The sequence below is a fragment of the Dermacentor albipictus genome, chromosome 5, assembly GCF_038994185.2.
Source record: "Dermacentor albipictus isolate Rhodes 1998 colony chromosome 5, USDA_Dalb.pri_finalv2, whole genome shotgun sequence".
NCBI lineage: Eukaryota > Metazoa > Arthropoda > Arachnida > Ixodida > Ixodidae > Dermacentor > Dermacentor albipictus.
Window position 1 is genome coordinate 173,796,062 of NC_091825.1, and position 20,821 is coordinate 173,816,882.

General features: G+C 48.5%; 1 protein-coding gene across 12 annotated transcripts in view; it reads left to right on the forward strand.

The window, feature by feature from the left end:
- Positions 1 to 20,821, forward strand: part of LOC135897507 (intermembrane lipid transfer protein VPS13A-like) — a 1,023,564-nt gene that overhangs the window by 772,353 nt on the left and 230,390 nt on the right. For all 12 annotated transcript variants that reach the window (XR_011514733.1, XR_011514732.1, XM_070539327.1 and 9 more), the window contains one exon: positions 14,079 to 14,213. Coding sequence is in view for 10 of the 12 variants with exons in the window: in XM_070539327.1 (XP_070395428.1) it covers positions 14,079 to 14,213 (135 nt within the window). In the remaining 2 variants the exon portion in view is untranslated. The remainder of the gene's footprint in view (positions 1 to 14,078; positions 14,214 to 20,821) is intronic.

Genomic DNA, 20,821 nt, shown 5'->3' on the forward strand with positions numbered 1-20,821 from the left:
CCTCTGCAAGCGTAAGTTGTGACCCCTTCACGAGCAATTTCTGTCGCAACTCAGTGCTTCGTACTCCGTCAACAACCCTGTCTCGTAGAGCCGCTTCCAAGAATCGCCCGAAGTCGCACGTCTATGCTAACTGTCGGAGAGCACTGACGTACTCTCGTATCAGCTCGTTCGGCAGTTGCCGACGTAACGTGAATCGACGTCGCTCGACCGGTACGTTGACGGTGCTTGAGAACTGCCGCTCCAATAGGTTCAACGCCTCCGTGTAACTATCCCCTTCACTTGCCTCCGTCCTGTCTTTTCCTGCTGGTTTGCTTGTTTCCGGCCCGGCTTTTGTCGTGTCTGACGTTCGTGCCGGCTCTGGGCCCAATGTGCGAAAAACTTGGCGTTCCTCGACCCCAAGACATTGCAGCCGAATGGCCTTTTTCCGTAGTGGCGTTTGCGCGTCCATCCCCGTCGCTTCAAGAAAATTTTTGAAATCATCGCGCGACTGCTCCCATGGAATTGTCGCATCTCCAGGAGTCTCCAGGAAAGGCGGCAATGGCGGTAGTCCGTATGCTGCCATTTCGTAGGTGACGCCCCTTGGAACAGCACGGAGCCAGGTAAGGGAAAACAGTTCGTGGCTAGCTCGCTAGCTTCGCGACTGCGCCAGATTGTTGTGACGCGAAGCGCTAACTGATAAGACAAGACTATGCATTGACGGGGAACCACGGAACTGCCTTTGTTCTGATGGCAATCGCTTATATACACTTGATATAATTGACAGTGCCCCCTATACACAACACTTTGCTTCTGCGACTTCTTGTTCTTGCACATAGTGGATCGCTACTCGGTTAGCCCTAGCACAGCGGGCATGCGTACTTAATCAATCTTGCCTTTGCCCGTAAGTGCTGCAACTTTCACACCGTGCTGTATCTTGGGTGAATAAACCCATGTCTGTTGGTGAACTGACTCCAGAGCCTTCTCTCCCCAGTGTCGGAGAGTTGACAAACCCTGCCACAGCACCTTTGTGTGCTGCAAAGTGGAGAAGCGTCGTGCCCTTTCCTGACCGTTCACTCACATGTTGAGCCTTATCAACATAGCATCAACCATATCCACAAATGTACACCATTATTGTCATCGTGCACAGAATTTGATTACACAAGGCTTGGCAACAACATAGACAACAGACAGAACCATCAATAACATTCGAACCATCAATAACATCGCGTCACAGTACACACGAACGACCAGGTGCTGGGATCCAGCATGGGGCAGACATATTCGCTCACTATCCGGTCGCGGTGAGTCAGACTTCCGTGATTTGTCGCACGCCCATCGGCATGTTTTAGAGATAGCAACTCGGCTAGCCGGCATTGATTTATGAAAGGTGCAATAAATGCCCTTGTGATTGTTTGCACTACTGTGTTGTCGTTCCTTTGTTCCAAGAGCATAGGTGAGAACCCCACAGTAGAAAAGTGCACATTTTCATCTTAAGAGGAAACTTTAGCTCGGGTGCTCCTATGTAAATACATGTAAAATGAGAATTCGTTTTTCTCGGCAACCACTGCACCGAATTTGAAGAAGTTTGTTGCATTTAAAAGACAGACTTAAAATCTAGTGACTGTTGGTTTCGAATTTTTGATTTAGGTCCTCATTCCTTTATTAAAAAATGGCAAAAATATAACATTTTAATAAACCAAAACTATCAAGTTTACAACTCTGTAACTCAGCAAAGAAGAAGTATATGACAATTCGGTGAATTGCATCTAAGAGTACATCTAAAGCAGTGAAATTGATATGTTACATATGAATCCCCAAAAAATTTGTAATATGGAAATGCAGCTTTTGCAGAACCCTTGTAAACAACGTAACAAATTCACGTAAGATATAAAATGACACTGAATTTGTCCGCTTTCAACGATCTGATGGATGCCATTTACAGAAACGCGATATCTTTTCTTTATGCAGAGCTATTAATCTGTAAGCTTCGAGCTTCTATATTTTTCCGAACTTTCGAATTTTTGAAAATACCTGTAAAGAAATTCAGGCCCTAAATCGAAATTCCACTTCGAACAGTCACTAGAATTTAACTTTCTCTTTCAAATGCAACAAATTTCTTAAAAGGGCTCCAGGGGCTATCTCAGAAAAGCGTTTTTACGTTTTACACGTATTTGAATAGGCCACGTGGGAGTTGGGCCCGAGCTAAAGCTTCCTCTTATGTATGAGATGCATCATCTTCTGAAATGCTCATGGAGCCAAAGCTCTCTTAAAATTAAAGAGCCCATCGTGTAATAATGGTTGTTAGATCACGACTCTCAGGGTCGAGTTCCATTTGGTGGTAAGTAGAAGCTAAATCCAGCTGCGAAAATCGCTGGGCGCCAGCTAAGCTATGCAGCAGCTCTTCTGTCTGTGGAAGTGGAAAGCTATCAACAATTATAGCAGATCAATGCATCTTCATAATGATCCATCCTTTTTCCGAACCACCATTATTGGAGAAACCCCCTGAGAGGCATCAACATGCTTAATAACATCTGTCTTGTGCTTCAAATTTCTGTAATTCAGTTGACACTTGCTCGCGAAACGGGCAACCTTCGGAGCTTGCTGGCAACGGGTGAAATGGACATCGCAATCCTTAACTCTGTGTTTGAATCCATTGGCAAATCCAAGCTGTTTGTCGAACAGATTTTTGTACTCTGAACGTAGCTCAGATGGCAATACAGGAGTGCTAGGGGTCAATGCAAGACACTGAAGCAATGTACCTTCAATCTTCATTTGTAGTGCCGCAATGGCATCTAGGCCCAGAACAGTGGTGCCCACAGACACTTGCAAGCACTTTTTAGTGCAAGCACTTCTGTCGTGGAATGTAGCTGATGCAATAAAGCATCCTTAAACTCCTATTTTTGACTTTGAGTAGTCGAAAAACTGTGCTGAGGTAGGCTTCATAGGGCAAGTACTTGTGAAAAAATGGCGATGGAGTTCTTCTGCTAGAATGGTGACCGACGATTTCGTATTAACCAGAAACGAGATAGCCTGACCTTCCATGCAGACGAATGCGTAAATGCCGTGTTTGTGTCCCTTGACAACAAAAATTGTTTTTTTGCTGCTGTGTGAGCTAGAGTCGCCGTTGTCAACTTGTCGAACTTTTGCTGAATGACCAGACGAAACATAAAATCTAGATGCCCAATCTTCCAGTAGCGTTGACATCTGCACTTGCGCACCTTACATGCAGGGCTATTTGCAAGATGGTCTGTTGCTCCACAACGTTAGCCTACTCAAAGGTTCATGGGACCTTGTACTGGAAGCTCGCATGTTTTGGCTTTGCACTTGTCATTGTCACAATATACATGGTCATTTGTCTGTTCTGATGATTGAGGAAAACTATGTGCTTCTCAATCTTTTTTATGAGGCCCGGATGAGGCATGGATGAGGTCGCTTGCAATGAGAGAAAGTGGCTTTTGAAAGGGAAAGGAAGAGATAAGTGCAGCACTGTAACTGACTCTCACTGGAGGTCACCTCAACAGGGCAGCATGGGGAACGGGTGTAGGGAGAAAAAGATCAGAGAGAGAGAGACTGGAAGAAGGCAGCATATGTCATTAAAAAAAAACTCTGCTTGCACTGCAACATAACTCACAACTTAATGCCAGGCATTCTGGGAACAAAAAGCAATTCTCTTGCCTTCAACTTCTGGTAACATTCAATAATAGCTTTTGGGGCATTAATTAAATTCATGCTAGGTTGCATCACAACAGTCTCCATCGAAGATGGATCAGTGTGCTTCATTCCTGGGTGCCATGACGCCACTTTACTACACCCCGCGCGGTGGAGGCCACCATTTCAATTGCTAAATGGGCGGTAAAAAGACCAAGCACTGCTCTTCTGGGCTTCCAGCGAATGTTTCCTACATGCCAGAGGTGTTTGCCTGTCATCTCACCTCCCATTGGAACTGCGATTCGCTGTGTTCCGATAAGTTCGAAATCTCGCCGCATCCCAGTAAAAAAAAAAAATAACCATTGAGTTTGGTTGAATTTTTCAGTGGGACTCAACTGGTTCCAGTTGGACACCATCGAAGGCCCAAGTTCCAATTGGGAATCATGAGAAGTCCAGTTGGTTTCAGTTGGACATCACTGGAGCTTGGTATGGCAAGTGGTCCCAAATGGACCCAATTGGAAGTCGATGAGTAATCTTGCAAAACAGTAGAATACGTAGTTTATAATGATAATAGCATAATTAAAATGTTAGTTGGAGAGAAGGGTTTAGCTTTCTGTCACATTAAATATTTATCTTGAAATTTTACCAATTTATCATGTACCACTGGCACCACTTGGTCAACCAAATTCTGCTCACATATATAGCACCTGACTTGCATCTCTCATAGTGAAGTCGTGAGTGTTGGGTATGTGAATCAAGAGAATTGCCGTAGTATGTTCATGTATGAGTGTGCTTCTTAAAAGGAGTTTCAAGTATATCTGTGTCACATCAAGGTTAGGGGCCCATCTAGGCTTTTCTTTTTCTCTTTCTTTCGGTTTTCATGTTGGTCCCAAGTCTAATTCAGAGACCAATTGAGTCCAATTGTGTTTAAAAAATACAATTGGTCCAATTGAACCTGTTGGATTTTTCCAGTGAGTGTCCCAAAACACAATTGGAAATGTCCAATTCGTTCCAATTGGAAATTTCCAACTGGTTTGAGCAATTTTTCATACTGGGATCTGCCATTGAATCTGCTTTAAAAGCAGTGAACTCCTAGGCTGCCAAAGGTTAATGTTGGGGTGTGTCAGAATGCGGTCTGTGTAAAGGGTATAAAATGGTCTTTATTTTAATGCGCAACCCAGCCTCAGGCCCCTTTAAAGGGAAGCTGAAGGGTTTTCCAGAAAAAATGAGTGAATAACTGTAGGTAATGGTTTTCAACCCTCCGAATTGGAATATTGCATCAAAATTAAGCAAAAGAAAGCGCAAACAGATTTTATTTTGACGAAAAGTGCAGCAGCAGACTCGGGGCAGCTCGCGTGTCTCGTTTCCGCCTGTAATTGGTCAGGCGTCTCGTGACGTCAACAATGGTGTTCGTCCGGACCGATCTCTGCAGCTACACATGAAGCATGGTGCAAGGTGGTTTGGCGCTGTTGTTTTGCTGAGACAGTAATGGTAAATTTCGAGAGCTTGCGTTTGTCTGAGGAGTTTGTCGTTGCTCCCTACATGTACGAGCCGATTGCGAGGAGCTGGCCTCTCGAATAAGCAAAAGATGCTGGTAGCAAGCAGTGCTTTTGACACGAAAGAAAGCGAAGTGTTAGCATCTCATCGTGTTAGAAATGTTCTTTGGTGATTATGTTTTTGCAAAGCTGCATTCAGCGATCCAGTGAGTTCCGTTTCGGGTCAAACAACTGTACTGTTATGTTCCTGCATGCCTCCTCGTGGAACGTAAGCGGGGATGCGATCGTCGGCATTTGTGTGCTGCTCTGAAGCTGTCGGCAATCTACACAGACGTTTTACATGCAGGAAAAGTTTTCCGGCTGTAGGAATGGGACTCCGTAAAATAGTAAATAAAAATGGGGGAGAGTACAGCTCCTAGAGGAACACCCCTGGTCTCCTTGTAACATCGAGAAGAAATATTGTTTTGATAGGAATAAAATGTATGTCCACTCAGAAAATTACGAATCCATGCAATTATATATTGTTACGTAAGATGACGCAGACGAAAAGCTATGTACAAATATATTTACAAGGAAAATACGCTGCGCTAGGCCAAGAGGCAACAGCCCGCGCTAGCATCTAATCGTCGTCGTCGTCTTCACACTGCTGGCCGTTCGTGATCGCACATATTGTGCCGTAGCACTACCCCCGGCTGCAAAAGCGCCGTCCCGGAGCGACTAAAGATCGGACTCGGAAGCGGTGTAGTAGGCCTTGAGCCTACTGACGTGTACGACATCACTAGATGCCACAGGAGAGGACGAGGTGGAGCCCACAGGAGCAATTTCGTATGTCACAGGCGTCACCCGGCGCAGCACGCGGTAGGGCCCTGTGTATCGCGAAAGAAGTTTCTCTGAAAGTCCGACGTGACGAGAGGGCGACCACAGGAGCACGAGCGCACCAGGTGAAAACTGTACGTCACGATGGCGGGCGTTGTACTGACACTGCTGAGTGGTCTGTGAGGCCGTAAGTCGAGCACGGGCAAGCTGGCGTGCATGGTCGGCGAGGGCGATGGCGTCGCGCGCATACTCGCTTGTTGAGACCGCAGCAGGAGGAAGTGCCGTGTCTAGGGGCAAGGTAGGTTCGCGACCGTACAGGAGATAAAAGGGAGAAAATCCGGCGGTGTCGTGCCGGGAAGAATTGTACGCAAATGTTACGTAAGGAAGGGCAATGTCCCAGTCGTGGTGGTCCTTGGAAACGTACTTGGCCAGCATATCGGTAAGAGTACGGTTTAGCCGCTCTGTCAGGCCATTGGTTTGAGGATGGTATGAAGTAGTCAGTTTGTGTTGAATGGAGCAGGAACGCACAATGTCAGCGATAACTTTCGAGAGGAAGTTTCGACCACGGTCAGTAAGCAGCTGTCGCGGGGCGCCATGAAGCAAGATAATGTCACGCAAGAGAAAGTCCGCGACGTCAGTGGCGCAGCTGGTAGGGAGAGCCCGAGTGATAGCGTATCGGGTGGCGTAATCAGTCGCGACGGCTACCCATTTGTTCCCAGAGGATGACGTGGGAAAGGGACCGAGCAGGTCTAATCCAACACGAAAGAACGGTTCCACAGGGACGGTGATCGGCTGGAGATGACCGGCAGGTAGCACCTGAGGTGTCTTCCGACGCTGGCAGGGATCACAGGCAGCAACATAGCGTCGAACGGAGCGAGCGAGACCACGCCAATAGAAGCGGCGGCGGACGCGGTCGTACGTGTGGGTTACCCCAAGATGTCCTGCAGTGGGTGCGTCATGCATCTCAAAGAGCACAGCCTGTCGTAGATGTTTTGGCACGACAAGAAGAAGATCAGGGCCATCAGGGAGGAAGCTCCTTCGGTACAGAATGCCGCCCTGGAGGACATATCGGCGAACGGATGCGTCGGTAGGTGTAGAGCGCAGACGCTCGATGAGTACTCGCAGCGATAGGTCTCGGTACTGCTCATCGGCGATGTTAGCGAAGGCAGACACAGAGAAAATGCCGTCGGCGGTACTACTGTCGGCGTCGTCAGGCTCGTCTACCGGGTAGCGAGACAGGCAGTCAGCGTCCTTGTGTAGTCGGCCAGATTTGTAGGTGACAGAGAACGAATATTCTTGGAGGCGTAAGGCCCAGCGACCAAGTCTTCCTGAAGGGTCTTTCAATGAGCATAACCAACAAAGCGCGTGATGGTCTGTGACAACGGAAAAGGATCGGCCATATAAGTATGGGCGGAATTTCGCAACCGCCCAAACTAGGGCCAGACACTCACGCTCAGTGATGGAATAGTTGCGCTCCGCGGGTGAGAGGAGCCTGCTGGCGTAAGCGATAACACGGTCGTGGCCACGCTGGCGTTGTGCTAGTACTGCTCCAATTCCGTGACCGCTGGCATCAGTACGGACTTCGGTAGGCGCAGAAGGATCGAAATGGGCCAGAACGGGAGGCGTTGTGAGAATGTCGATTAGATGAGAGAATGCAGAGGCCTCGTTATCGCCCCACTGGAAAGGAGAGTCTTTTTTCAAAAGGTCGGTTAGTGGTCGTGCTATGGCGGCGAAATTCCTCACGAATCGGCGGAAGTACGAACAAAGGCCGATGAAGCTGCGCACATCCTTGACACACGTCGGAACAGGGAAGTGCGTAACAGCATGGATCTTGCCTGGGTCCGGTTGCACTCCGTTCGCGTCAACGAGATGTCCAAGGACGGTAATCTGGCGACGGCCGAATAGGCACTTCGATGCGTTGAGTTGCAGACCGGCTCGCCGAAAAACGTCCAGGACTGCTGAGAGGCGCTCGAGGTGCGTAGCGAACGTTGGGGAGAATACGATAACGTCGTCCAAGTAGCACAAGCACGTGGACCATTTGAAACCGTGAAGAAGGGAGTCCATCATGCGTTCAAAAGTGGCAGGAGCGTTACATAGGCCGAACGGCATCACCTTGAATTGATAAAGACCGTCGGGTGTCACAAAGGCAGTCTTCTCGCGGTCGAGATCGTCCACGGCAATCTGCCAATAGCCGGAGCGAAGGTCAATAGAGGAGAAATAGCGAGCACCGTAGAGGCAGTCAAGGGCGTCATCAATCCGAGGTAGGGGGTACACGTCCTTTTTGGTAACCCTGTTAAGGTGCCGATAATCCACGCAAAAGCGCCATGAGCCATCCTTCTTTTTTACCAGCACAACCGGTGACGCCCAAGGACTACATGACGGTTCAATAATGTTCTTGGCAAGCATTTTGCGAACTTCTGCGTGAATAACTTGACGCTCAGCTGGTGACACTCGATACGGGCGGCGATGAATAGGAGGGGCATCGCCGGTATTAATGTGATGTTTGACAGCTGTAGTTTGGGCTAAAGGACGATCGTTAAAGTCAAAAATATCGTGGTAGGAAAACAGAACGCGGTAGAGTTCACGAGCGTGCTCGGAGGTCAAGTCGGGCGCAATCATTTTCCATAAATCAGCGATGGTACAATTTGCCGGCTGCGATGGTAGAGAAGTATCGGATGAAGTGTCGTCTACTACAATGGATGCTACTGAGTGATCCTCGAACGAACAAAGCTGGGCCAAAGACATCCCACGTGGCAGCACTTGTGTCGTCAAGCCAAAGTTGACCACTGGCAGGCAGACGCAATTCGCCGTAATAGATAAAACTGTATGGGGTACTGTGATCCCGTGTGTAAGGAGGATGTCTTGCATAGGAGCCGCGATGTAGTGACCGTCGGGGACTGGTGGGGATGACACTAGGTCAACGTAGGTCAGTGCCGAAGGTGGCAAGCGAACGAAGTCGGCGGAACTGAGGCAACTGGGGTGTGGTTCAGTAGGATCCAGAACAGGCAGGTCAAGGCGGAGAGTACTGGCGGAACAATCGATGAGAGCAGAATGTGCGGAGAGGAAGTCTAAGCCGAGGATAATGTCGTGGGGACAGTGGGCGATGACTGTGAATAGCACGATTGTTGAGCGATCGGCGAAGGAGACGCGGGCAGTACACATAACAATTACGGGGGCTGTTCCGCCATCGGCGACACGGACAACAGGCGTCGTGGCGGGCGTGATAATTTTCTTGAGCCGGTTACGAAGGTCAGCGCTCATTACGGACAAATGCGCCCCAGTGTCTATGAGAGCAGACACGGAAACACCGTCGACGTGCAGGTCAAGAAGGTTCAGATGAGTGGGCAAAGTCAGTAGAGGATTTGGCGGCGTGGGGAGCAATGCAGCGTCTCCTCGAGGCGCTGCATCGTCTAGTTTTCCGGCTGGGAGCGGCGCCCGAAGGGAGTCGGCGAATAGGAGCGACGGGGCTGGGGAGAGCGAGATTGTCGTCGTTGGGGCGAAGGCAAACGAGAATAGGGGCGGTTCGTTGCAGGAGAATCAGTGGCGGCATTATCGGAGCGTGCGGCATAGGGACGAGAAGGGCCACCTGAGGGGTGAGAGTAGGCAGTATAAGTAGACCGGATCGGGGAACTCCAGCGACTACGACAGTGCCGAGAAATGTGCCCGATTCGATGGCAGTGGAAACAAATAGGCTTGTCGTCAGCAGTGCGCCACTCAGATGGGTTGCAGAAACGTGGTGGGTAAGAAGATGCGGGACGGGGCGAAATCGAAGAAGCCGGGCGGGTATCTGGGCGATGGGCCGGGCGGGTAGCAGGGCGATGGGCCGAGCAGATGGTGTGAAGACCCATGTTTTCAAACTCCTGGCGGACAACTGCCTGGATCAGTGAGACCGTGACTGCAGATGTGTTGGTGGGACTGGAGTCGAAGGCAGCCGGATAGGCGGCCTCGATCTCACGCCGGACGATCCTGGTAACATCGGCAGTGTTGGTGGGACGAGGAGCGTCGGCACAGGAAGACGTCGCTGGGGTGTTGGGCAGACGGGCAAACTGCTGGTCAATACGTCGGCTTTTGGCGAGTTCCAGGCGGCGGCACTCTTTTATAACAGCATCCACCGTGGCTACGTTGTTGCAAACGAGCAAGTTGAAGGCGTCATCGGCAATGCCTTTGAGGATGTGGGAAACCTTGTCTGACTCAGTCATGTGGGTGTCAACTTTGCGGCACAGAGCCAAGACGTCCTGAATGTACGTGACATAGGGCTCTGTTGACGTCTGCACACGGCCGGAAAGCGCCTTCTGCGCGGCAAGTTTTTGACCATAGGGGTTGCCGAACAAGTCTCGAAGTTGTGTCTTAAGTGAATCCCAACTGGTGAGCTCATCTTCGTGCGTGCGATACCAAACTCGAGGTGTGCCACCGAGGTAAAAGACTACGTTGGCGAGCATAATAGTAGGGTCCCACCGGTTATTGCGGCTGACGTGTTCATAGAGGCTGATCCAGTCATCGACGTCTTCCCCATCGTGGCCCGAGAATACGCCAGGATCACGGGTAGCGGGGAGAGTGATGTAGGTCGTCGAAGGGGCAGCAGGTGTCGGAGCCGGCGGAGTCGGGTTGTCGTCGCCGGGAGCCATGAAGGAAGGCTCGACGTACCGGCCACTGCGAAGCTCCGTGACGAGGTACAGGGAATGACCACCTCCACCAGATATGTTACGTAAGATGACGCAGACGAAAAGCTATGTACAAATATATTTACAAGGAAAATACGCTGCGCTAGGCCAAGAGGCAACAGCCCGCGCTAGCATCTAATCGTCGTCGTCGTCTTCACACTGCTGGCCGTTCGTGATCGCACATATTGTGCCGTAGCAATATTGTGGGAGATTCACACTTTCAAGTCTTTCGATCAAGATGGTGTGCTCGACACTGTCATATGCTTTCATAATGTCTAATGTCACTAAGGACGTGTACTGGTTGTCGTGGTGAGCGAGTTGAATTCGACTCTCCAAGTCAACATGAGCACACCAAATTGAGCACCTAAGCCTGAATCGTATTTGAGAGTAACTTTATATTTGGTTGTCACCTATCCACCTATCCACCTATGTCACCTAACGCTAGCCATGTACAGCTCTGCTGTAAAACTCGGCCACTCAGCTGTCATGCTGCCCACCGGAAGGTCAACGGGCTTCATCGACTGACTTTTTGGTGGGATTTGGGCCCTGCTTGCATGCGCTCTGGGTATGCACACACAAGATGGGGTCTAAGGAAACCATGTCGGGCTTAGGAAGGTGTGTTCACGTTCCTCTTTGCCGGCGGTGGCCCCCTTTGTCCGCCGCCTGCCGATGGTTACTTCGGCTCATCGAGGTCCCGGCCTCAGTGGGCCTCAGTCGTCTTGATGACCTGAGGCAGCGCTGCCCGATCGTGCCCCCACCTGTTCTTCTGTTTCTTTCTGCTTCCATTTTCTCTGCTATCGGGCACACGATGGCAGGCATTGGCCGAAGGATGGGCAGCCTCTTACAGCTGGGTTCTTTGCTCTTTGTTGTTATGCCATTAGCAGCCACCGGTGACCGTTTGGCCATGTATTGCTTTGCAATTAGATTTAGATTCAGACGTCTTGTTTAAACTTATGTTTGTGTCAAACCCCAGCTTAATAAATGTTCTTTGTTGCTTCTGGAGAGCTTCGCTTAGGGCTTCCCTTACTGCGCGCTTGGTCTCTCACCTTCCCCCTAGCTGGGACTGGTGGGGCGCAGCAGCACATGCACCAGGCTGGAGCAGGCGTGGCACTCTGCATTCATGGCAGCTTGGAGTGCTCAAACCCACGGTGGTTGTCCGGCATGCACAATATCTGAGCATGTGTGGCATGAGCGTAGCGAGAGACCACAACATTCACACTCACTTCCGCTCGCAATCACAAGCACTCGGTTATGCTCACCTCCACTCACACTCACTCACCTCTACTCGCACTCATCTCCCTTCACACTCATTGGCACTCGCTTGCACTCACTTCGACTCACACTCTCTTGCACTGACGCCTTTGAAATGAGTGCGAGTGAGTGTGAGTGAGTGCACTCACGAGTGAGTGGGCCAACCTATGTCAAATGGATTCAGAAATTGACCGAGCAATCGTGCAATCTTGTCCTCTTAAGGCGGAAAGTGCATTGAGGTTCAGCACAAAATGAAATTAGTGATACCCAAACTGAACATTGTGGGGTTCTCACACCCGTGCTCTTGGGACAAAGGAACGACAACACGGTAGTGCAAACAATCACAAGGGCATTTATTGCCCCTTTCTTAGATCAATGCCTGCTAGCTGAGTTGCTATCCACAAAACATGCCGATGGGCGCGCGACAAATCTAGAAGTCCGACTTACCGCGACCTGATAGCGAGCGAATATGTTCGCCCCATGCTGGATCCCAACGCTTGGTCCTTCGCGTGTACAGTCACGCGAACGGTGGCGCGTTCGAAGGCAGCCACGCGAGACGGTCTCGCAGAAGCATGGGTCGGCGCGCACGCGGGACGTCCACACTGTTCCCCGACCCGCCGGGAAAGAGCCCCCGCGCATTGTCTCCCGGCGCCCAAGTAGCCCCGCCTGTCGGCGGCGTTGGCAGCGCAACACTCGCGCCATCTCTCGCACTGCGCCCCAACCACATCGACCGCCGCGGGCATCACGCAGGCCACCCAGCGAAGCCGCACTACAGGAGACGCGCTATGCGGGAAAAACATCAGGGGATGCGCGAGTGTCGCGCATCCCCACAACATTCTGTGGAAGCCTGAATTCTTGAAATTGTATTGAAAGTGCCACAGCGATACTTCACCGGTAGTGAAACGACAATTAGGATATTTTTGCAAGATCAGTTTCAATAGAAATATGCATAGCGTCACTCTCTTCACTCTCGCTTGCAAAGACCTTTTGTGGGCGTCACAACTGGGCGTGTATCTTGTTGATCGGTTCACTAGCGACAGTAAAAAGAAACTCCTCCTGTTCAAGTGTACGCATCCAAATCAGTGTGTCGCTGGGCAAAATGCCATGAGGGAGGGCTAGAGGTTGCAGTTAAACCATTCTTTCAGGTTATCTTGTAGGCATGCGTGGTCATCTTGCAGCATTTAATGCAACAGGCAATACACACAACCACAAACACCTCTGCTGTGAAGTAGGATGCATTGTCGATGGTCATCTTCACTAGAATGCCAAAATGAGGGAACACCTCAGTCAACATGTCCCAGATTGCATGTGCTGTGAGCTTGTGAAAATAAAAAGTTAGGTGCATTTCACTAGGGAAACGTGCCTTAGCTCTCTGAGGCAGCTTAGGTTGGCTAGACAGCGAAGGATCACCACCTCAAAAGACTCGTGGAGTCTCCTTAGATGGCCTGTGCCACAGGTGAACTTCATCAACATTGAGTATATGCTCATATAATGTGCCTACTACAGTCCCAGCTGTGTCGCACTCAGTGCCCAACAACAGTGCTGGATCACCTCTCTCAGGAGAACACCTCTTCAAGCCTGTCAACCAAGTTAGCCAGTCATCAAACACAATAACCTTCGGGGCAAAGAGTTTGTGTGTTCATAAGATGCAATTCCCACATCTAAGAGTGAGAGGTGTCGCCAGCATGGCAGGAGGGCACATCACACTGCAAGGCTGTTGCTAGATGCCAGTGTTAAGTTTCTACACTGCCTATATATATATATATATATATATATATATATATATATATATATATATATATATATATATATATATATATATATATATATAGTGTGCCGACTAATAGTAATTTGGGCCAGCACTACTGTCTTTTTTGTGACAGACACTAAACATGCTATGGCATGTCTACTAACATCCGATTAATTGATACTACTGTTTCCTCAGAGTGATTTAGTGGTTTGTAGGTGAATAATGTCAGAAAGTTCTGCTCTTGTGTCTTGTGATGCCACCCATATGATCACGAGTTAAAGATGACTTTACAAGATGCCTAGCTTTTTTTTTTTTAGCTGCACATCTTGCCATTTTTTCCCCACTCCTTTCTGTAGTGCTTTTGGGCCCTGGAGGTATTATTAATTAATTAGCCAATAAATAAATAAATAAATAAATAAATAAATAAATAAATAAATGTGGCATAGCTGCATCATAGCAATGACCCTGTTTTTGCAGGTGGACTTTGAGAAGATGCAGATGACCAAGCCTTTCTATGGATCACTGCAGCGCACTTACCATCCGGCACTGTGGCTGCAGTACCGACAGTCAGATCGTCAGGCTCTAGTATTGGTCAAGATTCACAGGATCCAGGTAACAATACCCAAACGAAAACCTTTTCTTGTGTTGTTTTGTATCCTGTTGCTAGGAGGCCAAAAGAGCACTGCTGGAGTAACACCTTGTGCCCTGTGCCAAGCTACATTTATGTCACTAGGTCAACGCTTTATTTTTTCTGTGCATTTGCATTCTTAGGGTACTTGACACATTTTCTGGGAGCTGTCTATCTATCTATCTATCTGTTTGTTCGTCTGTATTATGGCAAAGAAGTCCGACATGACTGTGGACGACACGAAGGATGCCTACAGGAAGATGCAACAGTGTAGGCTTAGCTAGTCACACAGGAACACCGTCTAGCCTGAGCCCCACTTCAGTAGCGCTGGCGATGCGGCTGCGGAGCTCTGCACGGCGCACTTCTTATTTACAGTATCTAATCATTTTCCCACCTACCTGAGTCGCTGGGTGGTCCGTGGGTCAAATGGGTAGCGCATCAGGTGGCTGTGCCGAGAGAACAGTGTTCGAAACCAATCGTGGGACTCGCCTCTTTCATGCCAACATAGGTCACTGTAGATGCAGGACTGGGCAAGTACTGCTGTTCACTCACTCTTTGACGTCGACGTTGAGCATTGGGTATATGCCACTCATTCTGTGCTGGTCTTCAATGAACCTCTTTGGTGCCAACTTGACTTACTAGGTCGGTGCCAGTAGGTATGTGCCACTCTTCAATGAACATCTGGCGCCAACTTGGGTACTTAGGTATATGCCACTGAGAATGTGCTGCTCTACAATGACAAAAAAGAGCCCTTAAATTTCTCCAAATTGAACTCAAGCCTCAAGAGTTCCTCAAGGACAGCAACCTGACACTTTAGCAAACTGTGCAACAAATGCACTGGGTACATGCTGCTTTTCAATGAACGTCTTTTAACGACGACACTTAGCGAGCTGCACCATGAATGCATTTGGTATGTGCCAATCCCTAATGAACCTCTCACCAACTTGGGTCGCTGAGTATGTGCCACTGGCTGTGCGGCACGTGAGGGAACAATTCTCAGCATTTTGCCGGCACCAGCACGCTATGCTTCTCGGCTCAGAGGCCATGTGCAGACTTCTTGGCAGTGCCACAGGATGGTGCAGCGTGTCCAGAAAGAAGCTCGAGAGAGGAGCCTGCTGCCATTTGACGCACTTCTAATCACTCGCACGCATCAGTGTGTCATGCATTTCAGAGGCGACATGCAAGCTTAACGCTGCTAGATGGCGCCGACTGTTCTCATGGAAGTCCGAAAGAGGAGTGTCACTGCAGTTCATGCCTCATACATAACTTGTTTTGACAGTGACAATACATTGTGTCAATATAGTGATTCAGTGCTAAACAGTCATCCTTGACAGTCATCGTGACATGGGTTCTGCCAAATTTTTTCTTTTCAATTGTGTGAGGAAGACATACTCATGCTGTATGAGAGAATATGCAGCATGCTGTTCTTAAACCTGTATAATATTCTGATGAAGCATCAATGTGTACAGTCAGAACACCTGTACAATGAATGCCTCTACAGCGAAAAGGCCTGTTTAATGAAAGATCAATTTGGGGGTCTAGGCCAGATTCCTATTTTTCATTTCTATTGTGAATGCCTCTAGAATGAAGAACACAACAAGTCTGCCTGTATTATGAAGGAATTTGGGTGGCCCCAATGGCTGATTTATTCCTTCACAATCAACATGAAGCAGTGGTGCCACCACTGCCCTTCACAGATAGATATATACTTTTTTAAAAGAATAATCAGAATAATCACTAATGATTGGAGCCCCTAGTCCAGGGATCCGCTGGCTCTTGCCGTCTTCTCAGCTCTCTGGATCAGCTTGAGCTGGTCATCGAGAGCCAAGCTGAGACATCAGCGAGATGCGTTCTGCACTATTGCTAATGGCAGTGCTAGCAACACACTTGACAACATTGCCACTGTCAAAAGTAGTCCTGCTGCACTGCTCCAGGAATTGCTCAGTTTGTATGCTGCTTCTTGTAATGCATCAGCAGGTGTGACAGCTGACAAATACGTCACAGTTGATGATGACGTGATAATGTAATTGGAACTGGCAACCAAGGACATCTTCAATGCTGTCTAGCTTGTCAAAGCTGTCTAAAAATCCCATCTGGCTGTTCCTCATGCCTCGTTCCTGCTTTAGATTCCCTCTTAAAACTCAACTTGATACGTTTGTGGTTGCTACCTATATAGATCTGGAGCCCTGTTCATCTATATTCATGGCTCCGAATCTACCGTACATCCTAAGTGCCATTAATGCATAATCTATTGTCGAGTGTCGACCCCCTACCTCCCATGTTATGATCCCGTCACACTTCTCAGTAGAGTTACAGACAACTAAGTTACACTTCTCATAGATATCCAGCAGCATGTTACATGTGAAGTCTGTGTACCCATCCATATTTTCAACATGCGCATTCATGTCTCCTAAAGCAATTATCTCACATTTTTTTCCTAGCTCATTGATGTCTGCTGCTATACAGTCCAACATTTTTTTTGTTTTCCTCTTTAGCATTTGATCCTGTCCAAAGGTATACAAAGCCTAGAAGTGTTTTCTCCCCGGCTACTTTTCCTTTCAACCATAACTGCTCCTTGCATTCCCTTTGCCAATTTGTATTTTTATGAATGAGTGCTCTGATTCCCCCGCCCTTTCTGCTACCCTGAACTCTGTTGCAGTATCCCCATGCATAATCAGGGTTGCAGGGCGGTTGTTCCATGTCCATAAGATGCGTCTCTACACACCCATAAACCATTAAGCTCTCCTGCCTTAGTTGCTCTTCAATTTCCTCCCATTTTAGCCTATTTCTACCACCTTGCATGCTAATAAACCTTATGTCTGACTTAATTTGGCTCTGGTGCTTACTTCTGTTGCCTCTCCTACAGTGCCTATGCTTGCTTGTTTGTAGCTCCTGCCTCGAATCGTCCATGCCTACACTGGTTCCTTCAGGGCTCTGGGTCCCCCTAAGAAAGCTGTTGCCTGGCGACCCATCCGGCTCCCTATCCTTTTGCCAGTGGCACCACTGTAGTGAATGCAATCCTGTTGACTCAGAAGGGTTTGGGTGCGAGCTAATTGCTACGGATCATTCATATTTAAAACAGCGCCAAAAAAACACGGACAAGGGAGGACACAGGACGAGTGGTAACTGCCAACAACACCTTTATTGGAGCCTGCGCAAATATATACAATTTGCAACAGGCATAAAGAGAGTGAAAGAAGAGGAGGAGAAGGCGAGTCATCGTCGGTCAACTACTGCTGCGCATGCGTCAGTGACATTAAACAATATAAAAGAAACCATAACATGGTGGACACAGGCCAAACTGCTTAACTTCTAAGGAACTTAAGTTCTTTATCACAAAGTGCAATAGAAGGGGAACTAACGCAGGTGGCTCCTAACTGACACATTGAAAATGCCTCAAAGATTTCTCTGGCCATCTGATTGCTGTACCTTTTCAACACACGTGTGTGGTCAAGGAGTGGAGTACAGCCACACTTGGCCCAATGAACAGCCAAATTACTGCCAGTCTTAATCTTGACACAGGGAGCATGCTCGCGCAAACGTTCATTGATGCAGCGTCCTGTTTGCCCTATGTAGGTGCAGCCGCAAGAGGTGGGAATGGAATACACTACATTGGTACTGCAATGTACAGGCTTGGCAACATGTTGCTTATTGCACGGTCCAGGTGTTCTCTGGCTTTCGTTTATTTTTTTGCACATCCTTCCCAACTCGTTAGGCGCAGTGAACACGACCTTTACACTAGCCCGGCCTGCGGCTTTCTTGATGCGATGGGACACACCATTTATATACGGGATCGCAACAGTCTTGGTTAAGACATCACCCGCTTTGCGCTGTTTCTTGGGGGAACAAGCCTCTTGCTATAAAACTTCCGCCAAGGATTACAGCAGTTGTTCAGGATAGCCACTTGTTTTAAGCCGCTGGACTTGATTGGAGAGGCTGCTGGACATCGAGTGGTGGCAAAAGCGAACGACCGCATTTCTAAGGGCCCCTAGGGCGATGGAGCGCTTCATCACTTTAGAATGGTTGGATGTGTAGGGGAGAAGGTGTTTTTTCGAACGCGGGGCATACATCCAACATGTGTGCCCTTCCTGGAGGTGTAGTCCAAGGTATAGGAAGCGGATTTGGCCTTTTTCCGGCAATTCTCTTGTGAACGTCAAACCTCGATCGATGCACTTGAATTTTTCAAACACTTGGTCGACCGTCGACCAGGGTTGTGGCTTCATTAGGGTGGGCAGATAGGATCACCAGAAAATCGTCGACGTAGCGAAACACCTTCTTAACAGGAATTGTGCTGAGTTGCTCCTGGAGGAGACTATCATAGTGCGCCAACAATAGATCACTCATTATGGGCGCAATACGACAGCCTATGCAAATCCTGTTCTTTTGCACATAGAACTTCATTATGCTGGATGATGGTAGATCTTAGGTAAACCTGCAGCAGGTCCAGGAAATTGGCGATGCTAGTGCCAACCGCATTCTGGAACCGGACTTCACCTATCGTTTCTATGCCTTCCTGCACAACGGCGAAGAGGTCATCTTGAGGTAGGGAATAATATAGGTCCTTGATGTCTACCGAGAATGCCTGTGCTCTATGGATAGTTGACTCCTTTAGGAACTGGTCTACCTCTGTCGAGTTGCGTGCTAAAAACGGGTCATTTAAACAAGTGGCTATACTGAACAACTGCTGTCATCCTTGGCGAAAGTTTTATTGCAAGAGGCTCGTTCCCCCAAGAAACAGCGCGAAGCGGGTGATGTCTTAACCAAGACTTTTGCGATCCCGTATATACATGGTGTGTCCCATCGCATCAAGAAAGCCGCTGGCTGGGCTGGTATAAAGGCCGTGTTCACTGCGCCTAACAAGTTGGGAAGGATGTGCAAAAAAATAAACGAAAGCCGGAGAACACCTGGACCGTGCAATAAGCAACATGTCGCCAAGCCTGTGCATTGCAGTACCAATGTAGTGTATTCCATTCCCACCTCTTGCGGCTGCACCTACATAGGGCAAACAAGACGCTGTATCAATGAACGTTTGCGCGAGCATGCTCACTGTGTCAAGAATTAAGACTGGCAGTAATCTGGATGTTCATTGTGCTAAGTGTGGCTGTACTCCATTCCTTGACCACACACGTGTGTTGAAAAGGTACAGCAATCAGATGGCCAGAGAAATCTTCGAGGCATTTTCAATGTGTCAGTTAGGAGCCATTTGCGTTAGTTTCCCTTCTATGCACTTTGTGATAAAGAACTTAAGTTCCTTTGAAGATAAGCAGTTTGGCCTGTGTCCACCATGTTATGGTTTCTTTTATATTGTTTAATGTCATTGACGCATGCGCAGCAGTAGTTGACCGACGATGACTCGCGTTCCCCTCCCCTTTTTTCACTCTCTTTATGCCTGTTGCAAATTGTATATATTTGTGCAGGCTCCAATAAAGGTGTTGTTGGCAGTCAGCGCTTGTCCTGTGTCCTCCCTTGTCCATGTTTTTTTGGCGCTGTTTTAAATATGAATGCAATCCTGTACAAAAGGCCGGGAGTAGGCTCCATACACATCTCCATTGATCTCCATCACACTGTACCCAAGTCGTCGGCTCAGACTCTTAATGACCCGATTGGCCTCAACCAGCCTCCTTTCTATCTGGTCAGTCTGGCCCCAGACCTCTGGGGTAGTGCATATGGTCACCTGCACCCTCCTGGAGGCCTCTCTAAGCTTAGGTAGCCCAGTCTCAATGTGCCTCTCAAGGTCCTGGCTTCTCCCCTTAAGCACGTCATTACAAGTTATAAAAGCGACACCAATGGCCAATGATTGAACGAGAGTGGGCGCAAGTGGCTTCCATAGAAACTGGATATCTGTGCAGGTCTGGAGTTCGGGTAGGTCGTAGTCGTACTCACCTACCACCTACCATAGAGTTTCTCACTATATTACCTAGAAGGAAATCTGGTGCTGCTGCGCTGTGGTATGCCTGGGAATGCCGGCATATTGTGACTTTGGATTGGCATCGTTCTCGTAGAGCCAGGCAAGCCCCGTTCCGTCAGTCACAATTATTAATTTTCTACTAAAACTGTATGTGAAAGGCTGTTTTAGCTTCATTATTGCACAAGAACATGTTTTGTTTAACTATGCATGAGAACTTGTTGTTGCAGTTGCAATTATATAAAACATCAGCAAGCCGCTAAAGTTGGAGGACAGACGACGAGATTCGTGCTCAGGAACAGTTTGTTGTCTGTTCTTGCTTTTCTTCGCTTGGTCATGCATTGTAGGTGAGTAAAGATGTAATATGCATGAATGGAAACATTTTATGAAGATTTTACTTTAAGAACCCATTATTTGTGTAGCCATATCTACGTTTTAGACGAAGCCTCTTACAACACCAGCCAACACAAGCCTCGCAGACCAGACACATATGCCGTCATTCCCATGACGGCACGACGCCCCTTAAGAAACTCCCATAGACGGTGGCGCCAGATTTCCCTCTAGGTGTTATAGTGAGAAACTCTATGGTATCCTCCGAGTCCAGTGCGTGTCAGATGCTTGTCATCGCCGACGCCGGAGAAGTTGCTGACTTGATGTCGGCCAGTCCACCTGTCCGTCTTTTGATGC